Source organism: Oncorhynchus tshawytscha, linkage group LG07 (assembly GCF_018296145.1).
Source record: "Oncorhynchus tshawytscha isolate Ot180627B linkage group LG07, Otsh_v2.0, whole genome shotgun sequence".
NCBI classification, from domain to species: domain Eukaryota; kingdom Metazoa; phylum Chordata; class Actinopteri; order Salmoniformes; family Salmonidae; genus Oncorhynchus; species Oncorhynchus tshawytscha.
Window position 1 is genome coordinate 67,329,069 of NC_056435.1, and position 23,335 is coordinate 67,352,403.

At 44.5% G+C, this 23,335-nt stretch overlaps 1 protein-coding gene across 3 annotated transcripts in view; it reads right to left on the reverse strand.

Annotated features, from left to right (window-relative positions):
* grip2b (glutamate receptor interacting protein 2b) overlaps positions 1–23,335 on the reverse strand; it is a 205,900-nt gene that overhangs the window by 134,859 nt on the left and 47,706 nt on the right. For all 3 annotated transcript variants that reach the window (XM_042324861.1, XM_042324859.1, XM_042324860.1), the window contains exon 2: positions 9,673–9,753. In XM_042324861.1, the coding sequence (XP_042180795.1) occupies positions 9,673–9,753 (81 nt within the window). The remainder of the gene's footprint in view (positions 1–9,672; positions 9,754–23,335) is intronic.

Below are 23,335 nucleotides of genomic sequence, written 5' to 3' on the forward strand. Positions count from 1 at the left end.
GCTTCATATTTAACAGAGTCAGAATATGTATGGTACATTATAGAATGTCTTAAATCACTCTGATTATCTCATCTCTTTCTCTCTCCCTCTTTCACTCCATATCTGTCTCTCCATCTTTCTTACTCTCTCGCTCAGATGTGCCGTCATCTCCCACATCCCAGCAGGAGAGTCCCACACCTTCCAGTGCAATGAGATGGAGGGTCGCTACGTTGTTGTGGTCATCCCTGGCAGGTCGGAATGGCTCACTCTGTGTGAGTTGGAAGTTCATGGTACTCCTGCAGGTAATAATCCGTAACTGTCTTCACTGGTCGCATTCATCATCAAGTAAGGTTTACATTACTTTTATCCACTGAGTGTACGGAACATTAATAACACCTGCTCTTTCCATGACATAGACTGCCCAAGTGAAACCAATTGAAAGCTATGATCCCCTTATTGATGTCGCTTGTTAAATCCACTTCAATCAGTGTAGTTGAAAGGGAAGAGACAGGTTAAAGAAGGATTTTAATACTTGAGAAAATGTAGACATGGATTCTTTGTGTGACATTCAGAGGGTGAATGGGCAAGACAAAAAATATGTACGAGCCTTTGAAAGGGGGATGGTATTAGGTGCCAAGAGCACCGGTTTGTGTCAAGAACTGCTATGCTCCTGTTTTTTTTTTACACTCAACAGTTTCCCATGTGTATCAAAAATGGTCCACCACCCAAAGGAAATCCAGCCAACTTGACACCACTATGGGAAACAATGACATCAACATGGATCAGCATTCCTGTGGATCGCTTTCGGGAACCTTGTAGAGTCCATTGCCAGAGGAATTGAAGTTGTCCTGAGGGCAGAAGGGAGTGGGGGGAAGCATTCTAAATCCTCAGTGATGTAATCACTGATTCACTTTTCACTGTTCCATTAGTCACTGGTGAGCATTCCGGTGCAGAGAGAGACAGCTTACAGACCAGTTATAACAACCTGACTAAAGAGAGAGACCAGCTACAGACCAGTTATAACAACCTGACTAAAGAGAGAGACCAGCTACAGACCAGTAATAACAACCTGACTAAAGAGAGAGACCAGCTACAGACCAGTTAAAACAACCTGACTAAAGAGAGAGACCAGCTACAGACCAGTTATAACAACCTGACTAAAGAGAGAGACCAGCTACAGACCAGTTATAACAAACTGATTAAAGTGAGAGACCAGCTACAGATATGTAATAATAACCTAACTAAAGAGAGAGACCAGCTACAGACCAGTTATAATAACCTGATTAAAGAGAGAGACCAGCTACAGACCAGTTATAACAACCTGATTAAAGAGAGAGACCGCTACAGACCAGTTATAACAACCTGATTAAAGTGAGAGACCAGCTACAGATATGTAATAATAACCTGATTAAAGTGAGAGACCAGCTACAGATATGTAATAATAACCTTATTAAAGAGAGAGACCAGCTACAGATATGTAATAATAACCTGACTAAAGAGAGAGACCAGCTACAGACCAGTAATAACAACCTGACTAAAGAGAGAGACCAGCTACAGACCAGTTGTAATAACCTGACTAAAGAGAGAGACCAGCTACAGATATGTAATAATAACCTAACTAAAGTGAGAGACCAGCTACAGACCAGTAATAACAACCTGACTAAAGAGAGAGACCAGCTACAGACCAGTAATAATAACCTAACTAAAGAGAGAGACCAGCTACAGACCAGTTATAACAACCTGACTAAAGAGACAGAACAGCTACAGACCAGTTATAACAACCTAACTAAAGAGAGAAACCAGCTACAGACCAGTTATAACAACCCGATTAAAGAGAGAGACCAGCTACAGACCAGTTATAATAACCTAACTAAAGAGAGAGACCAGCTACAGACCAGTAATAACAACCTGACTAAAGAGAGAGACCAGCTACAGACCAGTAATAGCAATCTGGCTAATGAGAGAAACCAGCTACAAAGGAAGATAGAAAATCTAAACAACAAGATTAACAGTAAAATGTCAGTACATTGGAAAGGACTGTCTGTATCACATAATATGCGGCTAACAATTTATCCAGGCAGTATCGCAACTGGCCGTGATTGGGAGTCCCATACGGCGACGCACAGTTGGCCCAGCATTGTCCGGGTTTGGCCGGTGTAGGCTGTCATTGTAAATAAGAATATGTTCTTAACTGACTTACCTAGCTAAATAAAGGTTAAAAAAATATATATATTTGAGAAAATATTTTGTTCCCGTTTTTATTTCCTTATATGTTGCATTTTTTCTATTGAAAGTAAAAATGAATGTAAAAATAAGAAAATAAAAATGTCATCTTGATATTTCTAGGGAGATCCTGTCCTGAAGGATGGAAGACATCTGGCTCCAGCTGTTACTACACTACCACCATGATTAAAACCTGGGAGGAGAGCAGAAAGGACTGCAACGAGAGAGGAGCACACCTGGTGATCATAAACAGCAGAGAGGAACAGGTGTGTGTGTGTGTGTGTGTGTGTGTGCGTGCGTGCGTGCGTGTGTGCGCGTGTGTGCGTGTGTGCGTGCGTGTGTGTGTGTGCATGTGTGTGTGTGTATGTGTGTGCAGTGGAGACTTTGTATTAACAATCCTGTCTTTCTGCCGTAACAACAGACATTTATCAATGGGTTATACGGACCGGGGAATGAGACCTGGATCGGTCTGACGAACGTTGACACTGAGGGGACCTGGAAATGGGTGGACGGCACACCACTGACCACAGCGTAAGAGTTCTGTGTCAATTAAAATTCCCTGACTGGAGAGTGGCCAGTCTGATTCTCTGTTTATTCTGCAGGTATTGGAAGACTGGAAAGCCTAGCAGCTCTTTAGGGGCCGACCAGGACTGTGTGGCGTTTTTCCACCATTCATCAGACCCAGGGGAGTGGAACGACGAGGAATGTCACAAGTCAAACAACTGGATCTGTGAGATATTTTAATTCTCTGCGCTGCGAACTACATGTAACTGCTAAAAAAAGGAAACATTTCAGTAAATGAGGGTGGATCTGCTGGCTCTGTTATGGTGTGGGGTGCATTTTCCTGGCATGGTTTAGGTTCACTCAACCACTTAGAGAGAACGGTAAACACCAATAAATACACAGCCATTCTGAGTGACCACCTTCAACCTATGGTGAATCAGATCTATCCTGATGGGAGTGGTCTCTTTCAGGATGACAACGCCCCCCCCCATCCATTAGGGAACGAGTGGTCACCGAATGGTTTGATGAGCAGGAAAATGATGTAAACCATATGCCATGGCCGTCTCAGTCACCAGATCCCAACCCAATTGAATTATGGGAGATTCTAGAGCGGCAACTGAGACAACATTTTCCACATTTCTCCTGAAAGAATGGTGTTCGCATCCCTCCAATAGAGTTCCAGACAAATCTATACCGAGGCTCATTGAAGCTGTTCTGGTGGTGGCCTAACGTCCTATTAACACAATTGATGTTTTCTTTATTTTGGAAGTTAACAGTATGTTGATAATAGTCTGAATATTTGCTGATATATTCTGGTAGAATGCTACTCTGAATTACATTTCTGAATGAAAGGCACACACGCACGCACACACAAATCATGTTCAGATTTCATAAAATGAGGTGTATAATATCATTGAATATATGCTGTAAATCAATTAAAAATTTTACATGATTTGTATATATTATACAGTTTGTCTGCTACTTGTGCTTTCATCATGCTGAACATAAACAATGTGTACTTCCTGCTTATTCAGTATATAATTGAACCTAGATTAAAGACATTTCCTTGTTGAATACATTATTGTTCACTCTGAGTTTATCTATCATGGAGTCTGCAGTAGAAAGACAAGACACCTCTTTGCCTCTAAGTTACTGTTTACCTTTTTAAAGGTCTACTCCCACATTTTAACAACTTTCAAAACATCTGTAAACATCACAGATTGGCAATTTAACACATTCAGTATCTATCGCTAACAGGCATCAAGAAAGGCAATAAACAAGACATACACAACCAGATTGAAAGCTATGACCCTAGCCTGGAATTAACAATGTTAATTACCTCCATGTCACTATTGTTGAAGTGAAACAATAGTAAAAAAAACAGTGATAGTCAGAGTGTATTCCAGGCTACCTAATGTCTAGGTATATAAACAGTATACCTATGTTTATAGTAAAGATGGTAAAAGGGACCCATGCCTTTTCCTGCTTCTATGAGAGACTCACTGTCTTTCTAATCTAAATGCTGTAACAGTGACAAGGCATTCAACGCGACAGAGAAGGACTGAGGCAAAATGAAGCCTGATCGCTCAACTGACTGTGTTCTAATGAGAACACAACATGACATGAGACCGAGGGGGGAGAAATGGAAAGGAGGAATTGTTCTATAGCAATACTAGAAACTCCAGGAAACCAAATGACCTACAGTGAATGTTCAGAGCTTCATTGTGTTTTTGTTGACAATGCCTGAAGATTGTACTTTTAGTCATTTTGTTGAGGAGAAAAACCAGTGAGTTCAAACTGATGGAAACAACAAATCCCTCTCTAAGAAAGATAGACTAAGAAACAGTCCTTTCAAATTGAGATGAACAGAAACTAATTTCACAAGTATCACTTCCTTCTATTATCTGTGTCAGTCATTTGTAACTGATCTCTGATCTCTCTACCATAAACAGTCTGGAATGAAAACTGGTTTTCACATTTCCAATAACTGTTAGATAAGATGCTTTGGGGAGCAGTTAAACCCTGACTTTACATCCCTGCTGTACATTTCTGAAATGCAGCATCCTTTTCTTGTTCCACATGATTATGCCTTTGAGTCCCACACCCTCTTTCCTATGAGCTGGAGACCATACACCATCAGACTGTGTATCAACCTCAACACACCCTCAGACTGTGTATCAACCTCAACACACCATCAGACTGTGTATCAACCTCAACACACCATCAGACTGTGTATCAACCTCAACACACCATCAGACTGTGTATCAACCTCAACACACCATCAGACTGTGTATCAACCTCAACACACCATCAGACTGTGTATCAACCTCAACACACCATCAGACTGTGTATCAACCTCAACACACCCTCAGACTGTGTATCAACCTCAACACAACATCAGACTGTGTATCAACCTCAACACAACATCAGACTGTGTATCAACCTCAAGACAACATCAGACTGTGTATCAACCTCAACACAACATCAGAGTATCAACCTCAACACAACATCAGAGTATCAACCTCAACACACCATCAGACTGTGTATCAACCTCAACACACCATCAGACTGTGTATCAACCTCAACACACCCTCAGACTGTGTATCAACCTCAACACACCATCAGACTGTGTATCAACCTCAACACACCATCAGACTGTGTATCAACCTCAACACACCATCAGACTGTGTATCAACCTCAACACAACATAAGAGTATCAACCTCAACACACCATCAGACTGTGTATCAACCTCAACACAACATCAGAGTATCAACCTCAACACAACATCACTATATCAACCTCAACACAACCAATAAAACCTCACTATATCAACCTCAACACAACCAATACAACCTCACTATATCAACCTCAATACAACCAATACAACCTCACTATATCAACCTCAACACAACCAATACAACCTCACTATATCAACCTCAACACAACCAAAACATCCTCACTATATCAACCTCAACACAACCGATAAAACCTCAGCACATCAACCTCAATACAACCTCACTATATCAACCTCAACACAACCAATAAAACCTCACTATATCAACCTCAACACAACCAATAAAACCTCACTATATCAACCTCAACACAACCAATACAACCTCACTATATCAACCTCAATACAACCTCAATATATCAACCTCAACTCAACCAATACAACCTTGGTGTATCAAAAACCAAAACACCCAGGGAAGAAGAGGACAGATATACAGTGCCTTCAGAAAGTATTCACACCCCATTACTTTTTCCACATGTTTGTGTGTTCCAGCCTGAATTTAAAATGGATTACATTTCCATTTTCTGTCACTGGCCTAGTAGCACTACCCCATAATGTCAAAGTGGAAATATGTTTATCTATTTATTTTTTTACAAATTAATAAAAACTTAAAAGCTGAAATGTCTCGAGTCAATAAGTACTCATCCCCTTCGTTATGGCAAGCCTAAATAAGTTCAGGAGTAGAGTTGCTTAACAACAGTTGCTTAACAAGTCACATAATAAGTTGCATGGACTCACTCTGTGTGCAATAATAACATTTAATATGCTATTTTAATGACTACCTCATCTCTGTGCCCAACACAGACAATTATCTTTAAGGACCCTCAGTCGAGCTGTGAATTTCAAGCACAGATTCAACCACAAAGACCAGGGAGGTTTTCCAATACCTCGCAAAGAAGGGCATCTATTGGTAGAAAAAAAAGCAGACATTGAATATCCCTTTGAGCATGGTATTTATTACACTTTGGATGACCTGCTCACCGGATGTGCTACCTGTCCCAGACCTGCTGTTTCCAACTCTCTAGAGACAGCAGGAGCGGTAGAGATACTCTGAATGATCGGCTATGAAAAGCCAACTGACATTTACTCCTGAGGTGCTGACCTGTGATTATTATTATTTGACCCTGCTAGTCATCTATGAACATCTGAACATCTTGACCATGTTCTGTTATAATCTCCACCCGGCGCAGCCAGAAGAGGACTGGCCACCCCTCATAGCCTGGTTCCTCTCTAGGTTTCTTCCTAGGTTCTGGCCTTTTCTAGGGAGTTTTTCCTAGCCACCGTACTTCTACACCTGCATTGCTTGCTGTTTGGGGTTTTAGACTGGGGTTTCTGTACAGCACTTTGTGACATCAGCTGATGTAAGAAGGGCTTTATAAATAAATTTGATTGAGGTGATTCGTGTATTTCCCCCTCTTCCCCAGTGTATGAAAACCCCTAATAAACTTCCCCTTTGCCTTCTATTTGTGCTACTGGTGCCTGTTTTGTTATTGAACTTGGTGATGTGGAAACCCTACACCCTTGATCTTGCCACAATATATACATCTCTCTAAAAGGGTACGCATTTCCCAGTTTGGATAAGTCTTATATTAACAGTGTGACCTGGTAGTTTCATCACACTCGGTGTTAGACTGTGAAAGGAGCAATGTTCTGCATTGTGTTTAAACATACAGTTATCTCCACACTATAATTATACCACTTCCCATTTAGCCTCAGGATACAGGCTGAACTTTTAAAGCACAGTGAAATATTACATTTCAGATATATTCAAATATAATCCGGTTTAAAAATATATATTTTACCTTTATTTAACTAGGCAAGTCAGTTAAAGAACAAATTCTTATTTTCAATGACGGCCTAGGAACAGTGGGTAAACTGCCTGTTCAGGGGCAGAACGACTGATTGGTTCAAACCCCCTTGTCAGCTCGGGGGTTTGAACTTGCAACCTTCTGGTTACTAGTCCAACGCTCTAACCACTAGGCTACCCTGCCGGTTACAATCTAGGGCACTCAAATCCAACTCAGCATGTTTCCATTATTCCCCTCCAATCAGGGACTGATTAGATACCTGGGACACCAGGTACAGTATGTGAAATGTATTATCAGGTGGAACAGAAAAGCTCGTAGGGTAAGAGTTGAGGGACCCCCTGGCTAGGGGATTTCATTATAAATTATATTTCTTAAAATATTACATACTATGACATTCAGCACAGTAAGAAAAGTTGTCACAGTTGTCTTTTATCATAACGAGGGATCACTATTGCTGTACAGCAGTCCGGAATCTGGAAGAACAAAAAAGACATCTATTCTTTATGTTTGATGTTACCCCTCCCCCACTGTACATAACACATAGTAAACACTTTGCAAACATGCACACGAATAAGATGTGCAAGCGTGAGGCAGCAGAATACAAACTCCACATCATAACACTACACCCATCCAGGCCCAAATAGAGAGAGAGAGAGAGAGAGAGAGAGAGAGAGAGAGCTGTGAGGTGTGGAGAACCAGAGGAATAACTCATAAAGAGCAGGAAAATAAACTCAGAGAGAGAAAGAGAGAGCGAGCTGTAAGCTCTGTACTGTAAATGCGAGGAGAGAGAGACCAGAGAGAGCTGTGGAGTAAGAGACCAGATAGAGACCATAGAGACCATAGAGACCAGAGAGACCAGATAGAGACCAGAGATACCAGATAGAGACTAGATAGAGACCAGATAGAGATCAGATAGAGACCAGAGAGAGACCAGAGAGCCCAGAGAGAACAAATAGAGAGCATGAAGACCTGAGAGCCCAGAGAGACCAAATAGAGACCATGGAGACCTGAGAGCCCAGAGAGACCAAATAGAGACCATAGAGACCTGAGAGCCAGATAAAGACTAGCTAGCCCAGAAAGAAACCTGAAAGAGACCCGAGAGAGACCAGATAGAGACCAGAGAGAGAGAGACCAGAGAGACCAGATAGAGACCAGAGAGAGAGAGAGACCAGATACACCAGAGAGACCAGATAGAAACCAGAGAGACCAGATAGAGACCAGATAGAGACCAGAGAGAGACCAGAGAGACCAGAGAGAGCAGAGAGACCAGAGAGAGAGACCAGATAGAGACCAGAGAGAGACCACAGAGACCAGATAGAGACCAGATAGAGAACAGAGAGAGACCAGAGAGTGACCAGATAGAGACCAGAGAGACCAGAGAGAGACCAGAGAGACTAGATAGATACTAGTTAGAGACCAGAGATACCCGATAGAGATCAGATAGAGACCAGATAGAGACCAGATGGAGACTAGAGAGAGACCAGAGAGACCAGATAGAGACCAGATAGAGACCAGAGATATCAGAGAGAGACCAGAGAGACCAGATAGAGACCAGAGAGAGACAAGAAAGACACCAGAGAGACCAGATAGAGACCAGATAGAGACCAGATAGAGATGAGAGACCAGAGAGAGACCAGGGAGACCAGATAGAGCAGAGAGACCAGATAGAGACCAGAGAGAGGCCAGAGAGACCAGAGAGAGACCAGAGAGAGACCAGATAGAGACCAGAGAGAGACCAGAGAGACTAGATAGAGACCAGATAGAGACCAGAGAGAGACCAGAGAGAGACCAGAGAGACCAGAGAGAGACCAGAGAGACACCAGAGAGACCAGATAGAGACCAGATAGAGACCAGATAGAGGCCAGATAGAGACTAGATAGAGACCAGATAGAGGCCAGATAGAGACTAGATGGAGACCAGATAGTGGCCAGATAGAGACTTGATAGAGGCCAGATAGATACCAGAGAGACCAGAGAGAGCAGAGAGACCAGATAGAGACCAGTTAGAGACCAGAGAGAGACCAGAGAGAGACCAGATAAAGACCAGATAGAGACCAGAGAGACCAGAGAAAGACCAGGTAGACCAGATGGAGACCAAATAGAGACTAGATAGAGACCAGATAAAGACCAGAGAGAGCCCAGAGAGACTAGATAGAGACCAGAGAGACCAGATAGAGACGAGAGAGACCAGAGAGAGACCAGATAGAGACCAGAGAGAGACCAGATAGAGACTAGATAGAGACTAGATAGAGACCAGAGAGACTAGATAGAGACCAGATAGAGACCAGAGAGAGACCAGAGAGAGACCAGAGAGAGAGAGAGAGAGCTGAGATGAGCAGCCAGACAGTAAAAACCTCAGTAGTGTACCTGGGATACTCTGTCTCCTGGAGGGCAGGGAATTGTCTGTCCCTTGTGAGTCCTTGTTCCCTTTAGAGTAAGGACCATCATCTAGAAGGGGCAGAAAACAGGGTTATTATAGGCATGTGTCACAAATCCCACACTATTCCCTATGTAGTGCACATATTCCAAACAGAGCCCAATGTAGCTGTAGCTCTGAACAAAAGTAATGCACAGCACTGCATTTTGGGGGATAAGGAGTAGTTTGAGACACAGCACACAGCCATAGAGTAGGGTCGTCTACTGGCTCTGGAACAGATGGTAGTGAGCCGGGGTAAGCTTTGCTATTGGCTTCCCGAGAACATGCAGATGCAAAAGTGACCAACAACTGTAAAGCATGCAGCTGTGAGTTCTGTCCGGAGAGATAAAGGAAATCGTTTTTTTTTGTTCTGAGAGCTTAGAACACATTTAGGATCCACTCTAATAATAAACAAAAAACAAAATACAGATTTCTCTCATTTTTATTTTGAGAGACTAATAAGCCTGGGCTTACGGTCTGTGTAACGTAAGCCTGAGTTTACGGTCTGGGTAACGTAAGCTTGAGTTTACGGTCTGTGTTACTTAAGCCTGAGTTTACTGTCTGTGTTACTTAAGCCTGAGTTTACGGTCTGTGTTACCTGAACCTGGATTTACTGGCTGTGTTTCTTAAGCTTGGGTTTGTCTTATTCTGTCACAGCTGTCTGTCTCTCTGTTAGGAAGTGAAGTGATACATTAGGACACATTGTTTTGAGTGTGGGGAAGAGGATTCATAATTCATGTAATGCCGCAGTCTTCATTTCCTTCAAACTTGATCCATTAATGAATACTTTCACTCTTTGCTGCTATGGGACCTGCCATCAATAGTTACCCCTGGAGCTCTGTTCCTTATGCCTGATATTAGATAGAACATTTCCGCTATCTATTCCCTCAATGCCTGCAGGAACACACACGCATGGATGCACGCACGCACGCACACACGCACACACACACACACACACACACACACACACACACACACACACACACACACACACACACACACACACACACACACACACACACACACACACACTTAATATATTCCAACAGATCTGTCTTTGTCAGTGTCATACGCAGGAGGCATTCCTCTCTCTCTGCTCCCAGTTTTAGATTCAGCAGTGTTGTTAATCTATACCATTCAGAGAGAAAGAGAGAGTGAGATTCAGCAGTGTTGTTAATCTATATACCATTCAGAGAGAAAAAGAGAGTGAGATTCAGCAGTGTTGTTAATCTATATACCATTCAGAGAGAAAAAGAGAGTGAGATTCAGCAGTGTTGTTAATCTATATACCATTCAGAGAGAAAGAATGAGTTTTGAAGAAACAGAAGGTCTGTGTCTATCTGGCGCCTAGCTATTACAGTCAAGTACGGCTGGAGGCTTTTGTTCTTCCTCACAGGTGTGCTTCCTTTCTTTCACTTAGACAGACAACTCTCATCATTCCCATTGTTCTAGGAGCGCCACCTGTTTGCGCATTGTGTGTGTGTGTGTGTGTGTATGTGTGCGTGCGTGCGTGCGTGCGTGTGTGTGTGTGTGTGTGTGTGCATGCGTGCGTGCGTGTGTGTGTGTGTGTGTGTGTGTGTGTGTGTGCACCAGTCTGTCCAGTCTGTCCGTGCACCTGTCTGCTCTCTGTTGCTGCTGACCCTGTTGTATCTACATGAAGAATGGCGTAAAATATATGAATAGTAAATCACCAGCTGAGATTTAGTTTGTTTTACCTCAAGTAAGACAACTGAGAACACAAGAGCCAACTGGAAGAGTTGGAGTCAACTGAAAAAAAGCTTATCTCCCTCTTCTCCCTCCACTCCATCTCCCTCTTCTCCCTCCTCTCTTACTCCTCCCTCCCCTCCCTCCATCTCCCTCTTCTCCCTCCTCTCTTACTCCTCCATCTCCCTCTTCTCCCTCCTCTCTTACTCCTCCCTCCCCTCCCTCCATCTCCCTCTTCTCCCTCCTCTCTTACTCCTCCCTCCCCTCCCTCCATCTCCCTCTTCTCCCTCCTCTCTTACTCCTCCCTCCCCTCCCTCCATCTCCCTCTTCTCCCTCCTCTCTTACTCCTCCCTCCCCTCCCTCCATCTCCCTCTTCTCCCTCCTCTCTTACTCCTCCCTCCCCTCCCTCCATCTCCCTCTTCTCCCTCCTCTCTTACTCCTCCCTCCCTCCCTCCCTCCCTCCATCTCCCTCTTCTCCCTCCTCTCTTACTCCTCCATCTCCCTCCAAGCCTTTCAGTCCTATCAGCCTCTGCATGCAGTGATGAAACACTTGACTTTGCACAGCTTTAATCCTGACGCCAGAGGGCTTAAAAATCGTCCTAGTCACCTATCAAAGGAGACGATTTAGCCGTGACGCTAGGCTAGCTACCTAACTTTGGAACCTCAGTCATCGTTTTTTTCTCTCTTCAGCTCAGTCTTACAAGCATCAAAGTGGGTTACACATGGCAGGAGATGGAATGCTGGCGTACTGCACTGTGGAATAGTAAAACTATCACACTGACTGGTCCCGAACCATTCGAGATTAAGATAAAATTATGGCTTTGGTTTTTCAAGTGGGAAAGAACATGGTTAAAAATTGCACCCTGTTCCCTAGTTATAATATGGGCCCTGGTCAAAAGTAGTGCACTATTTAGGGAATAGCGTTCCATTTTGGGTTGCAGAACGCAATAATATTTCTTGTGAGATTCTGCCTGTTTCTCTACTTTCCTCGCCATTACCAGTCCAGCTGCATGGCCCCTGATTACTGTTGAGATGAATGGCACAGGTCTTTTCTGAGGTAATTGAGGTAGATACGCACATATAACTAAGAATAAAGTGACTAGGCAACACAATAGATAATAAACAATACTAGCACTGTGTGTGATGAGTCAAAAAACACGAGTGCAAAACGGGTCAATGCAGATAGTCCGAGTTGCTACATTTCTATTTAACAGTCTTATGGCTTGGGGGTGCATTGGTACAGCTTGCCGTGTGGTAGCAGAGAGAACATTCTATGACATGGGTGGCTGGAGTCTTTGACCAATGTTAGGGCCTTCCTCTGACACCACCTAGTCTAGAGGTCCTGGATGGCAAGGAGCTCAGCCCCGATGATGTACTGGGCCGTACGCACAGGCCCTGTGGTGGTCTGCTTGAAACATGTAGGTATTACAGACGGGGTTAGGGAGAGGTTGAAAACGTCAGTGAATACACTTGCTAGCTGGTCAGGTCATGCTCTGAGTACCCATCCTGGTAATCTGTCTGTGAATCTACCTGTTCAAATGTCTTACTCATATTGGCTATGGAGGGCGTAATCACACAGTTGTCCGGAACAGCTTGTGCTCTAACGCTTGGTTCAGTGTTGCTTGCCTCGAAGCGAGCATAAAAGGTATTTAGCTCGTCTGGTAGACCTGCATTACTGGGCGGCTCGCGGCTGGGAAGCCCTTTGTAATCTGTGATAGTTTGCAATCTCCACCTTATGCATGAGATTCAGAGCCAGGATTCTTTTTTTTGTTTTTATTTTTTACCCCCTTTTCTCCCCAATTTTGTGGTATCCAATTGTTAGTAGTTACTATCTTGTCTCATCGCTACAACTCCTGTACGGAATTGGGAGAGATGAAGGTAGAAAGTCATTCGTCCTCCAAAACACAACCCAACCAAGCCGCACTGCTTCTTAACACAGCTCGTATCCAACCGGGAAGCCAGCCGCACCAATGTGTCGGAGGAAACACTGTGCACCTAGTTAGCGCACACTGTGCCCGGCCCGCCACAGGAGTCGCTAGTGCACGATGAGAGGATATCCCTACCAGCCAAACCCTCCCTAACCCGGATGATGCTATGCCAATTGTGCATCGCCCCATGGAGCTTTCGGTCGCAGCCAGCTGCGACATAGCCTGGGCTCGTACCCAGAGTCTCTGGTGGCACAGCTAGCACTGCGATGCAGTGCCCTAGTACTTCCGGCGCCGACAGAGATGGCCGCCTCGCTTCGCGTTCCTAGGAAACTATGCAGTTTTTTGTTTTTTTACGTGTTATTTCTTACACTAGTACCCCAGGTCATCTTAGGTTTCTTTACATACAGCCGACAAGAACTACTGAATATAAGATCAGCGTCAACTCACCATCAGTACGACCAAGAATATGTTTTTCGCGATGCGGATCCTGAGTTCTGCCTTACAACCAGTGTAACCGAGTGGATCACATGCAGCGACCAAAAAAAAAACGACTCAGAAAAAGAGGGAAACGAAGCGGTCTTCTGGTCAGACTCCGGAGACGGGCACATCGTGCACCACTCCCCAGCATTCTTCTTGCCAATGTCCAGTCTCTTGACAACAAGGTTGATGAAATCCGAGCAAGGGTAGCATTCCAGAGGGACATCAGAGACTGTAACGTTCTCTGCTTCACGGAAACATGGCTCACCGGAGAGACGCAATCCGAAGCGGTGCAGCCAGCGGGTTTCTCCACGCATCGCGCCGACAGAAACAAACATCTCTCTGGTAAGAAGACGGGCGGGGGCGTATGCCTTATGGCCAACGTGACATGGTGTGATGAAGGAAACATACAGGAACTCAAATCCTTCTGTTCACCTGATTTAGAATTCCTCACAATCAAATGTAGACCGCATTATCTACCAAGAGAATTCTCTTCGATTATAATCACAGCCATATATATCCCCCCAAGCAGACACATCGATGGCTCTGAACGAACTTTATTTAACTCTCTGCAAACTGGAAACGATTTATCCGGAGGCTGCATTCATTGTAGCTGGGGATTTTAACAAGGCTAATCTGAAAACAAGACTCCCTAAATTTTATCAGCATATTGATTGCGCAACCAGGGGTGGAAAGACCCTGGATCATTGTTACTCTAACTTCCGCGACGCATATAAGGCCCTGCCCCGCCCCCTTCGGAAAAGCTGACCACGACTCCATTTTGTTGATCCCTGCCTACAGACAGAAACTAAAACAAGAAGCTCCCACGCTGAGGTCTGTCCAACGCTGGTCCGACCAAGCTGACTCCATACTCCAAGACTGCTTCCATCACGTGGACTGGGAGATGTTTCGTATTGCGTCAGACAACAACATTGACGAATACGCTGATACGGTGTGCGAGTTCATTAGAACGTGCGTTGAAGATGTCGTTCCCATAGCAACGATTAAAACATTCCCTAACCAGAAACCGTGGATTGATGGCAGCATTCGTGTGAAACTGAAGGCACGAACCACTGCTTTTAATCAGGGCAAGGTGTCTGGTAACATGACTGAATACAAACAGTGCAGCTATTCCCTCCGCAAGGCTATCAAACAAGCTAAGCGCCAGTACAGAGACAAAGTAGAATCTCAATTCAACGGCTCAGACACAAGAGGTATGTGGCAGGGTCTACAGTCAATCACGGACTACAGGAAGAAACCCAGCCCAGTCACGGACCAGGATGTCTTGCTCCCAGGCAGACTAAATAACTTTTTTGCCCGCTTTGAGGACAATACAGTGCCACTGACACGGCCTGCAACGGAATCATGCGGTCTCTCCTTCACTGCAGCCGAAGTGAGTAAGTCATTTAAACGTGTTAACCCTCGCAAGGCTGCAGGCCCAGACGGCATCCCCAGCCGCGCCCTCAGAGCATGCGCAGACCAGCTGGCCGGTGTGTTTACGGACATATTCAACCAATCCCTATACCAGTCTGCTGTTCCCACATGCTTCAAGAGGGCCACCATTGTTCCTGTTCCCAAGAAAGCTAAGGTAACTGAGCTAAACGACTACCGCCCCGTAGCACTCACATCCGTCATCATGAAGTGCTTTGAGAGACTAGTCAAGGACCATATCACCTCCACCCTACCTGACACCCTTGACCCACTCCAATTTGCTTACCGCCCAAATAGGTCCACAGACGATGCAATCTCAACCACACTGCACACTGCCCTAACCCATCTGGACAAGAGGAATACCTATGTGAGAATGCTGTTCATCGACTACAGCTCGGCATTCAACACCATAATACCCTCCAAGCTCGTCATCAAGCTCGAGACCCTGGGTCTCGACCCCGCCCTGTGCAACTGGGTACTGGACTTCCTGACGGGCCGCCCCCAGGTGGTGAGGGTAGGCAACAACATCTCCTCCCCGCTGATCCTCAACACTGGGGCCCCACAAGGGTGCGTTCTGAGCCCCCTCCTGTACTCCCTGTTCACCCACGACTGCGTGGCCATGCACGCCTCCAACTCAATCATCAAGTTTGCGGACGACACAACAGTGGTAGGCTTGATTACCAACAACGACGAGACGGCCTACAGGGAGGAGGTGAGGGCCCTCGGAGTGTGGTGTCAGGAAAATAACCTCACACTCAACGTCAACAAAACTAAGGAGATGATTGTGGACTTCAGGAAACAGCAGAGGGAACACCCCCATCCACATCGATGGAACAGTAGTGGAGAGGGTAGCAAGTTTTAAGTTCCTCGGCATACACATCACAGACAAACTGAATTGGTCCACTCACACAGACAGCATCGTGAGGAAGGCGCAGCAGCGCCTCTTCAACCTCAGGAGGCTGAAGAAATTCGGCTTGTCACCAAAAGCACTCACAAACTTCTACAGATGCACAATCGAGAGCATCCTGGCGGGCTGTATCACCGCCTGGTATGGCAACTGCACCGCCCTCAACCGTAAGGCTCTCCAGAGGGTAGTGAGGTCTGCACAACGCATCACCGGGGCAAACTACCTGCCCTCCAGGACACCTACACCACCCGATGCTACAGGAAGGCCATAAAGATCATCAAGGACATCAACCACCCGAGCCACTGCCTGTTCACCCCGCTGTCATCCAGAAGGCGAGGTCAATACAGGTGCATCAAAGCTGGGACCGAGAGACTGAAAAACAGCTTCTATCTCAAGGCCATCAGACTGTTAAACAGCCACCACTAACATTGAGTGGCTACTGCCAACACACTGTCAATGACACTGACTCTACTCCAGCCACTTTAATCATGGGAATTGATGGGAAATTATGTAAATATATCACTAGCCACTTTAAACAATGCTACCTTTATATAATGTTACTTACCCTACATTGTTCATCTCATATGCATACGTTGATACTGTACTCTATATCATCGACTGCATCCTTATGTAATACATGTATCACTAGCCACTTTAACTATGCCACTTGGTTTACATACTTATCTCATATGTATATACTGTACTCGATATCATCTACTGTATCTTGCCTATGCTGCTCTGTACCATCACTCATTCATATATCCTTATGTACATATTCTTTATCCCCTTACACTGTGTATAAGACAGTAGTTTTTCTTTGGAATTGTTAGTTAGATTACTTGCTCGTTATTACTGCATTGTCGGAACTAGAAGCACAAGCATTTCGCTACACTCGCATTAACATCTGCTAACCATGTGTATGTGACAAATAAAATTTGATTTGATTTGATTTGATTTAGACTACTGAGCCACCCGGCAGGCTACGATAGTAGGATTCTGTATTAATGCTTTGCCTGTTTGATGGCTCATCGCAGGTCGTAGTAGGATTTCTTATAAGCGTCCGAATTAGTGACCTGCTCAATGAAAGTGGCAGCTCCAGCCTTTAGCTTGGGTGAGTGGATGATGCATAAAATCCATGGCTTCTGTTTGGGATATGCATGTACTATCACTATGTGGACGACGTCATCGGTGCACTTATTAATGAAGCCGGTGACTGACTAGTCCTCAATGACATCGTATGAATCCAACAACATTTTCCGTATTGGGTGCATCACTGGTACTTCCTGTTTTGAGTTTTTGCTTGTGAGTAGGAATCAAGAGAATATGGTCAGATTTGCAAAATGGAGGGCAAGGGAGAGCTTTGTATGCATTTATGCGTGCGGAGAGATGTAGAGCTGTTTCTCCTCTAATTGCACATGCTGGTAGAAAGTAGGTAAATCTGATTTCAGGTTCCCTGCATTAACCTCACCGGCCACTAGGAGCACTGCCTCTGGATGAGCATTTTCTTATTTCTGTATGAACCTTAGTATACAGCTCAATGTATGTTTTAGTGCCACCATCTGTTTGTGGTGGTAAATAGACAGTATATATATATATATATATATATATATATATATATATATATGTATATATATACTGAACAAAAATATAAACGCAACCTACAACAATTTCACCGATTTTTCAGAGTTACAGTTCATATTAGGAAATCAGTCAATTGAAATAAATTCATTAGGCCCTAATCTATGGATTTCACATGACTGGGCAGAGGTGTCCCATGGGTGGGCCTGGGAGGGCATAGACCCGCCCACTTGGCAGCAAGGCCGATACACTGGGGAGCCAGTGTGTTAAATTTTCCGGCAACAGCTCTGGTGTTCCTGCAGTCAGCATGCCAATTGCACGCTCACTCAAAACTTGAGAAATATGTGGCATTGTGTTGAGTGTCAAAACTCACATTTTAAAGTGGCCTTTTATTGTCCCCAGCACAAGGTGCACCTGTGAAATGATCCTGCATTTTAATCAGCTTCTTGATATGCCACACCTGTCAGGTGGATGGATTATATTGGCAAAGGAGAAATGCAAGAATGTAAACAAATTTGTGCAACTTTTTTTTAGAGGAATACGGTTTTTGGTGCGTATGGAAAGTGAGAACATGTCGTGTTTATATGTACATGTCGTGTTCAGTGTATATGAAAACTCTCTTGGTAAATAGTATGGTCTACAGCTTATCATGAGGTATTCTTACTCAGGCGAGGAAACCTTGAGACTTCCTTAACATTAGAGACGAAGCACCAGCTGTTGTTAATAAAGAGACAGACACCTCCGCCCGACGTTCTGTCCTGCCGCTGAAAAAACAGATAGAACTACAGTGCATTCAGAAAGTATTCAGACCACTTGACTTTTTCCACATTTTGTTACGTTACAGCCTTATTCTAAAATTGATTCGATTGTTTTTCGACCTCACCAATCTACACACAATGTCCCATAATGACAAAGCAAAAATAGGTTTTTAAAAATTGAAAAAGAATTGAATAAAAATCTTACGAAATGAAATATCATATTTGCATAAGTATTCAGACCCTTTACTCAGGACTTTGTTGAGGCACCGTTGGCAGCGAGTAACAGCCTCAAGTCTTCTTGGGTATGACACTACAAGCTTGGCACACCTGTACTCCCATTCTTCTCTGCATATCCTCTCAAGCTCTGTCAGGTTGGATGGGGAGTGTCGCTGCACAGCTAGTTTTAGGTCTCTCCAGAGATGTTCGATCGGGTTCAAGTCCGGGCTCTGGCTGGGCCACTCAAGGACATTGAGAGACTTGACCCGAAGCCACTCCTGCGTTGTCTTGGTTGTATGCTTAGGGTCGTTGTCCTGTTGGAAGGTGAACCTTCGCCCCAGTCTGAGGTCCTGAGCGCTTTGAAGCAGGTTATCATCAAATATATCTATGTACTTTGCTCTGTTCATCTTTCCCTCGATCCTGACTAGTCTCCCAGTCCCTGCTGCTGAAAAACATCCCCACAGCATGATGCTGCCACCCCCATGCTTCACCGTAGGGATGGTGCCAGGTTTCCTACAGATGTGATGCTTGGCATATAGTTCAATCTTGGTTTCATGAGACCAGATCATCTTGTTTCTCATGGTCTGTTAATCCTTTAGGTGCCTTTTTTTGCAAACTACAAGTGGGCTGTCATGTGCCTTTTACTGAGGAGTGGCATCCGTCTGGCCAATCTACCATAAAGGCCTGATTGGTGGAGTGCTGCAGAGATGATTGTCCTTCTGGAAGCTTCTCCCATCTCCACAGAGGAACTCTGGAACTCTGTCATCATTTTGTTGGTCACCTCCCTGACCAAGGCCCTTCTCCCCTGATTGCTCAGTTTGGCCGGGCGGCCAGCTCTAGGAAGAGTCTTGGTGGTTCCAAACTTCTTCCATTTAAGAATGATGGAGGCCACTGTGTTCTTGGGGATCTTCAATACTGCAGAAATGGTTTCGTACCCTTCCCCAGATCTGTGCCTCGACACAATCTTGTTTCGAAGCTTTACAGACAATTCCTTCGACCTCATGGCTTGAATTTTGCTCTGACACTGTCAACTGTGGGACCTTATATAGACAGGTGTGTGCCTTTACAAATTATGTCCATTGAATTTAATTTACCACAGGTGGACTCCAATCAAGTTGTAGAAACATCTCAAGGATGATCAATGGAAACAGGATGCACCTGAGCACAATTTCGTGTCTCATAGCAATGGGTCTGAATACCTGTGTAAATAAGGTATTTCAGTTTTTAACACATAATAAATTTGCAAAAAATGTTAAAAACCTGTTTTTGCTTTATCATTGTCGGTTATTGTTTGTCGATTGATGAGGACAATCAATTTTAGATTAAGGCTGAAATGTAACAAAATGTGGGGTCTAAATACTTTCCTATATTGTCCTTTTCAGCCACAACTCCGAGAAACGTAGGATATTCCAGTTCTTCAGGTCCCGTTGATAGGATAGTCTCGAACAGAGCTCATCAACTTTTTTTATCCATTGATTCTGTACGTCGGCCAATAGAACACAGGGTAGAGGTGGTTTATCGCCGATGTATTTCGCCTGGGTGCACGTCGGCCTCTGTCGAGCTGTCTCTTTCTCTTCCTGAGTCTCAGGGATCAGGGTCCCTGGTAAGTAATACGTCTTGCACCGCTGACTCATTGAAGTACAAATCTTCATCCAAATCAAGGTTAGTGATCACTTTTCTGATGTCCAGGAGCTCTTTTCAGTCATAGGAAAAGATGGTGGAAATATTATGAACCGAAAAGTTAATCTCATTGTGTGAGTGTGTGTGATTCAGGGAGCCAATTCAGCTTTTAATTAGCAGTCATTATAAGGACCAGGGGGACAGGGAGACAATGGACTGGGAGGCAGGAAGCATGACTGCTGGTCTAACACCCACCACATACACACATACACACACACACACACACACACACACACACACACACACACACACACACACACACACACACACACACAGAGAGAGAGAGTGATGGGCAGACAATGCAAGGGATGGCAGTGTGCACATCTCTCTACTTCCACACACAGTGAGACTAAATACACCTACACACCTGACAAACCAGACACACACGCACGCACGCACACACGCACACACACACACACACACATACACACACACACACACACACACACACACGTTCACTATGAAGCCTATGGGTATGTAACGTAACTCACAACAAGAAGGAAACAAACTAATTGAGCTGTGTTCAAATTATGTAAATCGTGTGGCTCTAGTATTACTTAGCTGGAAGTTGAAGACGAGCTAGAAGTTATGAGTGTTTTTTCCCCCTCTGCTAGCAACCATCACAGTCAGGCTGATTGAGTTAGCCCACCGAGCTAAAGACAGACCTACTGTGTTTGGGGCATGCTTGTTCCACAGCATCATGGCTAGGATAGCTTGCACAGCTAAAGACAGACAAACTGTGTTGTTTGGGGTGTGCTTGTTGGCTTATTCCAGAACATCACGACTGGGTTAGCTGGCTGAGCATAAGACAGACTGTGTTGTTTGGGGTGTGCTTGTTGGCTTATTCCAGAACATCACGACTGGGTTAGCTGGCTGAGCATAAAACAGACTGTGTTGTTTGGGGTGTGCTTGTTGCTTGTCACGACTCAGGCTCTGCTCTCCACAAGGTTTCTTTCTAACTTGATGCACCCCTCTAGTGAAATTGGTTTGGATTGAGGGATGAGGCAGAGGGAGGGAAGATGGAGAGAGAGATGAGAGAGACAGAGGGATATGAGTGGGTGTGTGCACTCCTGCATTTTTGATCAAAGCCGCGCTCGGCACGGTATGTTGGAAGTGACAAACGGTCGGCGGGATGTTTTTCCCTCGACAGCTGTGTCACCATGGATTACTGTCTGCATTATAGCCGTGTGTGCGTGCGTGTGTGTGATGTGTGTGTGTCTGCTTCACTAGATAATCTCTTGAGGTGTTTATTCAACAGCTATCCTAGAAATTCATTAGTTTACTCTTTTTCAGATCAGCACACTCTGTTCAGCCTCTCTCTCGGGGATATAATGGCCATAGGAGGATTGTAGAGGTAAATATGTGTTTAACGTAGGTGACAACTGCCTTTGATCACTCAGAATAGACTTTATTATATCAGACTGATCCCTGGTCGGTCGGTCGGCTCCTGAAGTAAAGTGCTAGGTGCCTGGTGCTCCTGGAGTAATGTGCTAGGTGCCCGGGCAGTGCCACCATGTTTTATGGTTTGTTTACACAGCAGCAGTCATAACCTGCCAACAAGACGGAACACAGGGGGAGGATGAACCCACTTTGAACTGGTACTATTTTTCCCATGGATCTCAAATCAAATCAAATTTTATTGGTCACATACACATGGTTAGTAGATGTTAATGAGAGTGCATCGAAATGTTTGTGCTTCTAGTTCCGACCGTGCAGTAATATCTAACAAGTAATCAAACAATTTCACAACAACTACCTTATACACACAAGTGTAAAGGAATGAATAAGAATATGTATAGTGAGGGGAAAAAGGATTTGATCCCCTGCTGATTTTGTACGTTTGCCCACTGACAAAGAAATGATCCATCTATAATTTTAATGGTAGGTTTATTTGAACAGTGAGAGACAGAATAACAACAAAATCCAGAAAAACGCATGTCAAAAATGTAATAAATTGATTTGCATTTTAATGAGGGAAATAATTATTTGACCCCCTCTCAATCAGAAATATTTCTGGCTCCCAGGTGTCTTTTATACAGGTAACGAGCTGAGATTAGGAGCACACTCTTAAAGGGAGTGCTCCTTATCTCAGCTTGTTACCTGTATAAAAGACACCTGTCCACAGATGCAATCAATCAATCAGATTCCAAACTCTCCACCATGGCCAAGACCAAAGAGCTCTCCAAGGATGTCAGGGACAAGATTGTAGACCTACACAAGGCTGGAATGGGCTACAAGATCATCGCCAAGCAGCTTGGTGAGAAGGTGACAACAGTTGGTGCGATTATTCGCAAATGGAAGAAACACAAAAGAACTGTCAATCTCCCTCGGCCTGGGGCTCCATGCAAGATCTCACCTCATGGAGTTGCAATGATCATGAGAATGGTGAGGAATCAGCCCAGAACTACACGGGAGGATCTTGTCAATGATCTCAAGGCAGCTGGGACCATAGTCACCAAGAAAACAATTGGTAACACACTACGCTGTGAAGGACTGAAATCCTGCAGCGCCCACAAGGTCCCCCTGCTCAAGAAAGCACATATACATGCCCGTCTGAAGTTTGCCAATGAACATCTGATTGATTCAGAGGACAACTGGGTGAAAGTGTTGTGGTCAGATGAGACCAAAATTGAGCTCTTTGGCATCAACTCAACTCGCCGTGTTTGGAGGAGGAGGAATGCTGCCTATGACCCCAAGTACACCATCCCCACCGTCAAACATGGAGGTGGAAACATTATGCTTTGGGGGTGTTTTTCTGCTAAGGGGACAGGACAACTTCACCACATCAAAGGGACAATGGACGGGGCCATGTACCGTCAAATCTTGGGTGAGAACCTCCTTCCCTCAGCCAGGGCATTGAAAATGGGTCATGGATGGGTATTCCAGCATGACAATGACCGAAAACACACGGCCAAGGCAACAAAGGAGTGGCTCA